Source organism: Alosa alosa, chromosome 5 (genome assembly GCF_017589495.1).
Source record: "Alosa alosa isolate M-15738 ecotype Scorff River chromosome 5, AALO_Geno_1.1, whole genome shotgun sequence".
Taxonomy (NCBI): Eukaryota; Metazoa; Chordata; class Actinopteri; order Clupeiformes; family Clupeidae; genus Alosa; species Alosa alosa.
This window is the reverse complement of record NC_063193.1, coordinates 16,502,954-16,509,825: the sequence shown is the minus strand read 5'-3', so window position 1 is coordinate 16,509,825 and position 6,872 is coordinate 16,502,954. Positions and strand designations below refer to the sequence as shown.

Below are 6,872 nucleotides of genomic sequence, written 5' to 3'. Positions count from 1 at the left end.
AACGGACGATGTAGAAGAACCAACGGAATACATGGTAAATTCTGTTTACCTGCTTATTAATGTATAGCCTAATTGGAACATTGCAGTGCTATCTAAAAACGAAAGTAGTCCTAGATTATAGGCTGCAAGTTATGTGAACAATATTCTCAGAATTTTAAAAATGAAGAGATTTGGCAGTAGCCTACTGTCAGAAAGACCGTGAACGGTGAACATGTTTAGGCGAGTATCTGCCCGTAATAAGCAATGGTGTAGTTATGGGTGAGGCGTTATGGCACTAGCCTATACCTATTTGGCGCGTGATCCTGTGCTAAAGATCATCCACTGCGATGATATAGATATGAAACATGGTTTCACAGAAATATGCTACCATAAGCTGTCTTTCAGATGAAACATTTGCATAGTGCATAGCAACAGCGTTGACCTAAATCCAGTTCTTTTTTCATTTAGCTAAAACAATCATGGACAAAATAAATCATAAGCCTAATGAAAATTTACACTATAGTAGGCTACTGAATTTTACAAGCATCTTTCCAAATAGCAAATTAAAGTGCACTGACTCTTCTTCTCAGTGATCATGAAAACTGCAGCTCTGAGAATGTCTGGGTATCTTTTCAGATATAAAAGTGTGTGTGTAAAGTGTTTGTTCAATTCAAATGCAATTCAATTATTGGTTGAACGACGATATTCTTATGGAAATTCACTATGGTTTCCTATGGTTTTTATACAGTAGGCTAACCATATATGACCTGCGCAGTACTATGGTAAATCATGGTAATTACAATTACTATGCTCCTAACCATGGTACTATGGAACTCAAACATGGCGAATAAGCCAGAGTGAAAAACACCTCAATCTAGACACAAGCCAATTGCCACTGTGGCAGTGTCATTAAGTGAGAGAAGTGGCGTCTCGATTCATGTCTTGATTCAAGAACACAAAGTGAGTTTAAGCCAAAGGTCTATGCAAACGGTCATGCAAAGCTTGGCCTCTCCCTATAATTTGAAAACCTCACATGATGAAACATACTTCGAAGTAAGGTGTAATGGAAATAAATCCAAGTTCATCGACACCCTTGCATATTTGTGGTACAGTACTGAATGTGGCACAATAGACAGATGAGACCTGCCTTAACATGAAGAGGTTTATAGTGTTTTGAAGTTTGTACTATGATGGCTTGACATTTTTCTTGGAAAGTTTTAACAGTGACAACTGCTCAAACACGCAGGCCCATATCACCGTCATTGTGGACAGCCACAAGATCCTCTTTTCCGGAACTGCCCCAAAGTCAAACACAGAAAAAAGAACCAAAAGGAAAGATAAAACATAGCAATACAAGGATAAAAGGAATGGCCAAATTCAAAACATTGCTCCTCATTCTTTCTCTCTTCACCCTTTGAATGCACTGTATGCTGTGTTATTCTTTGATCTCACAGACATTTGTTACATTCTTATTATGTCAGAAGAAACCCTACTTGAATACATTTAGCCACAGTGTACAAACCTTTTGTACTTGGCAGCACAGGTGCACTATAACATGAGGTGCTGTTGCACACGTGCACCAACATTTGCAAGTGCATATCATTTCACTTGAGCTTTAAGTGATTTGATAATGTTGTCATCCAGAAGGCTTAACCAGTTTCTCTTGTCCTCTTGGTGGTGGTTAGTGAGGTTCCCCCTTCACTGTGAAGCGCTTTGAGTGTTGAGAAAAGCGCTATATAAATGTAACGTGTTGTTGTTGTTGTTGTTGTTGTTTAGTATGGCATCGTCCTGGATGCAGGCTCCTCCCATACGACCATGTATGTCTACAAATGGCCGGCCGACAAGCAGAATGGGACCGGCATCGTGACCCAACATGACGAGTGTCATGTGAAAGGTCAGAGACATCACCTCCGTCCTGTGTTTTTTTTTAAAAAAGTCCCTGTCATGCACATTTTACAAGGTTTAGAAAAGACAAGATATTGTGTGTGCAACATACATTTCTGTCACTTAAAATAGGGAAATTATGAAATATTTGATGTTTTGTAATGCTGTTTTAGGGAACACTCGATTTCGATGGCAGTAGTGGGGGAAGTAACAAGTGATGCTATATGTGTAGCTTCGTTGTTTAAAGTTCATAGAGAGGTAATTCAAAGTTTAGCTTTTGCGTAACACAGCTCCCCAATGCCCCATTTCCTATTTTTTTGCTGATGTACCCTTCATGCCCTCTGTTGCTGTTCCTCATTCACTGAAGCTTTGTCATCCTTTTGAGTTTGTCTCTATGGATGCCTTAGTGACAGACCAGTAATATTTCTGGACCAAATGACCCAATGTACCAACACCCACCGTGAACTCACAGTTTGCTCCTTCTGACGATCCTCAGGAGGCGGAATATCCAGCTATGCTGGGAAACATGGAAAGGCAGGGCAGAGTCTGGTGGCATGCCTCGACCAGGCAAAGGAGGTCATTCCTAAATCCAGACACCACCTGAGTCCTTTGTACCTAGGGGCAACAGCTGGCATGAGACTTCTGAAGTGAGTGACACTGAATGAAAATGAAGAGCTTGATAAGATTGCATGACACACTGATATGGCTGTATAGAAATTGAGAAAATTCAGATTTGCTATAATTATCCAAGTCCAGACAATGTGTGTAATCTTCTGTGTCTGTATCCCCAAGCATGTCCAATACCTTAGAGTCAGATCAGATTCTGAAAGAAGTCAGTGCTAAACTGAAAGTGTATCCATTCAACTTTCGTGGGGCCACTATTTTGAGTGGTCAAGAAGAGGGGGCCTATGGCTGGGTCACAGTGAATTACCTGTTGGAAAATTTCATCAAGGTAGGTCATTAAAATTTAACTGTAAAAGTATAACCGCAGCTCTGAGAATGTCTGGGTATCTTTTCAGAAACAAAAATCTGTCTTTGACGTTTTGGCTCAATTCATATTCAATTCAGTTATTGGTTGTAGCAACGACTTGAGTATACAGTGTGCTCATAAGATTAAATAGAGAAATGAAGCAGAAAACAATGTCAGTAATGGTATTTATTTATGTTACAAGTCAATAGACTATGAAAAGTATGTGTAATGCACACCAAATGTTCTTTTGTGAAGTCCTGGCTGTGTGATGAAATTGAGCAGATGTAAGAAGGTTTCTGCAAGTGGAAAGACTAGCAGCACCCTACAGTGGAGATGGTAGGAGGGGAAGTAAGATGAGACAGAATGACTGGACAGCCCTTATATGTGTATATGTCTCCACAGTATGGCTTTGTTGGTGAGTGGCTTATTCCAAAAAGGAAGACTGTAGGAGCGCTGGACTTTGGAGGAGCTTCGACTCAGATAACATTTCAGACGACAGACACTGTGGAGGACCCTAAAAATGCGATGACATTGAAACTGTATGGACGAAATTATAGTCTGTACACACACAGCTTTCTGTGCTATGGCAGAGACCAGATGTTAAGACAGCTCTTGGCTCATCTGCACCAGGTAATTGACTTTCCCCAGATGTCATTGATGACTCAGCACAGGCAATAGCATGCATGGCAATTGTCACATATTTCATTTCTGGGTTTAAACGCTCATTGGCAATCATATTTTATCGGTGGTTCATCTTAATTAGCCAATTCTTGTCCATTAGTTTTATTAGATTTTTTGTTTCCTTCCTTTTTTCCCAGGCGCAGGGATCGTCTGGTAGTATAACACACCCTTGCTACCCATCAGGATATAATATCTCTATGAAGCTGAACAAAATCTTTGATTCTCCATGTACAAAGAGTAAGATGCCCTCACAGTACAATGCTCAGGACACTATAAAGGTGATTGGATCGGGGCATTATCAACACTGCCTTCAGAACATGTCCGGAATCTTCTCTTTTGACACTTGTACTTTTTCCAAGTGCTCCTTAAATGGTGTTTTCCAGCCCAATGTTACTGGAAACTTTATGGTGAGAATCCTTTTCTGTCCCTATGTGTGTTTATGAATCGGTCAGATGTGAAAGCACATGGTCTTCATTAAAATAGAAAAACATCTCATCATACAATGACTAAGGTCATGACAGGTTGATCAGTGTTAAAATATCAAGTGGTTAGTTGGATTAGGAATAAAGGTACTATCTAAAGGGATGTCAGTCACTATATGTAACTATAAAGACAACCATAACTATAAAGATATGAGCATCCACACTGACCAACGATAAGGAAAGTATCTCTTCATGTTGATGAATGTGATGTCTATAATTCAATGGATTCTGATTAGCTGTCAGCTTTTTATTGTTCTTTTAATCACACTGAAAATGACACCCAACAATATCGTTCCTCATTTTGTTATCGTTATATGCTGTGTGGACGTTGTAATTTATATTACCTAGAGCAATACTTATAACTGTTGTTTTTGATGTTATTGTTACAGTTATCTTTCAATGTGTGGATGTTTATGTAACTTATATCTTATCCGTTTATATAACTTATCTTCAACAGTAGAGTAGCCTATAAGGGGAAAAATGTGGTTATTAGGCTCTATGTGAAGTTCTCTCTTTTCTGGGACCACAGGCCTTTTCTGCCTTTTACTATGTCTACTCTTTCCTGCAACGGACCACTGGCATTACTGCGACATCCCCCAGCCTTTTGAAGGAAGCGGTCCAAGCTATTTGCAATATGAGCATGCGTGAGGTACTGAGCCTCCTCTAATTTCTTCTATTTACCGCTACCCTGCTCTCTTATTAGTGTGCCGTATGCAACTGTCTCTTCAGATCCCTTTCTGATCAGCATAGAAAGGATGAATCTTCATAGATAGATTGCCACACATGCCTGTGTGTGAGATTTACGTAAATGTGATTTTTAATCCAGATATCAAAAGGGTGACAATCAGGAGTCAATCTTGAGTAAAATACTTCTGTATAGCTGGGTAGTCTCTTTGCAAGTGATGATGGAGGGTGGAGGTGTTACTATGGCATATTTTCCATCCGTTACTTAAAACACCATGACACAAAGGAGAGTGGTGTTGGAAAAGGATATCGCCACGGTAGTAATTCAGCTATATGCACAAGGTAATGTAAATAATCACCTGCATGTAGTAAAAAAAAATCTCCTCTCACACAGATGCTGGAGAAAGCTCCTGACCAGCAAAGTCGTCTCCAGGATTACTGCGCTGCTTCAGTGTTCATTCAGGTCCTCATGCTCCAAGCCTATGGTTTTGATGATAAGTCCTTCTCAACGATCTCATTTCAGAAGACGGTAAGTTCCCAGGAACATGCACGGTGACATCCATACCTAAATACATCGGTGGAAATGAGATATCACAGGACATACTGTAACATGGATCACATATAATCAATCGCCTGATGAGACTGATATTAATTACAGAAATTTGTAATTTGACTGTGATTTAATAAATAAATTCATTTTAATTTACAATTACCTTTTATAAAGAGATCCCATGTTCATATTTCATTGCAGGTGGAGGGCACTTCAGTTGGATGGGCACTGGGCTATATGCTCAGTCTGAGCAGCTTGCTCCCCGGGGAGAGTGTGGGACTGAGGAAAGCTTTGCGCTCTGAGGTATGGGCTGCTCTGCTGGTCCTTTTCGTCTTCCTCCTCCTCCTTGTGCTGGGATATCTTTTACTGAAGGCATATCAGAGGAAGGCCAGCAGTCCTGGTGTCATTTGAAAATCGGCACAGGAGTCAATCACCTGAGTTTGAACTACAACCTTACATTTGTAGCCTTAGCTGGTGAACAGGACTGACATGACCTCGCAAGATTCACTGCAGTTAGGCTAACTAGGAAAAACATGAAAGAAATGTGATTTTGCAATTAAAGGTGACGTCCACGACTCTTACACAATACACTATTTGTCAAGTTCAGTGAATTGAAACCTTTCGTAAGAATTGTGAACGGGACCTGTAATCACATTGTGGCTGATTTGTTTATTATGTTTTGAAGTGCTCTTAGGAAAAAGGATGCAAAGGATTTCATATGAGATGATCATTTTTTAAAACATGTTTCATGAAGGTGCTTTTTTTTTTTTTTTACCCATGTTTTTTTTCCCCATGTCACCCGGAGGGCTCCGTACTGTTGTGAACTTGCAAGTAAAAAACAAAGAAACATTTAGAGCTCTTGCATGTAATGGCAGATATTTTATATGGGGTTACAATTATGTGAAATCTTACTGTATGTGATACATTTTTACATCATGCTTTTTTAACTGCCCTTATGTAATGGGGTTATAACCTGTGAAATCTTACTGTATGTGTGATACATTTATTTTCTATGTTTTTTTTAACTGCCCTGAATATTTAACTGTGTAAATATTAGTTGAGGCCTATGTCTTTGTATAGATTTGTTGAGCTTAAAGAAGCCCTATGCAAGTCTGGTTATTCCTTCGCTGTTTCTGGGTTTTCGCCTGATTTGGGCTCGCATTTTTCACGACATAGCTCCCCCTGCAGCTTCGGTAGCAAGTGACTGCTACGCTAAACCCCCACTAGCTAGCGAGCTAGCCATCAAGAAACCAAGCTAAACACATACAGGGCTCACAATAAAACGGTCGAGCAAACATTGTTCAAGAGACTATCAAACCACATTACAAAAACGAAGTTCACCCAAGGGTAGGCTACTTACAATTTCAGCAGCAACAAAGCCAAGTCGGAGTCCGTTTTGCAGTCTTCTTAGAAACTACAATCTGACTACATTTTCGAGGCCTTCCGCCGAGTCACATCCGGATTTCTTCGGTCCGGGACCAGAAAGTTGCATATTCGTTTTTTCCGCGGAGAAGCACTAGGGGGAGACGAAGCACCCACCAAACGACCCAAAAAGTGTTGTAGAACGATCAGAACGACTCTCAACCTGCATAATTAAGGTCATTTTTGCTAAAATTGTTCCATAGGGCTTATTTAATATTGT

The 6,872-nt window shown here is 40.0% G+C and overlaps 1 protein-coding gene across 1 annotated transcript; it reads left to right on the top strand.

The window, feature by feature from the left end:
* Positions 1-6,356, top strand: entpd2a.2 (ectonucleoside triphosphate diphosphohydrolase 2a, tandem duplicate 2; the record flags this gene model as incomplete). The annotated part of the gene is given in 9 exon segments (XM_048243700.1): positions 1-34; positions 1,756-1,873; positions 2,360-2,510; positions 2,656-2,815; positions 3,236-3,463; positions 3,652-3,921; positions 4,526-4,645; positions 5,075-5,209; positions 5,432-6,356. Coding segments are annotated over 9 exon segments (1,426 nt in total), but the record flags the coding sequence as incomplete, so codon positions are not given.
* Between the last annotated feature and the right edge of the window lie 516 nt (positions 6,357-6,872).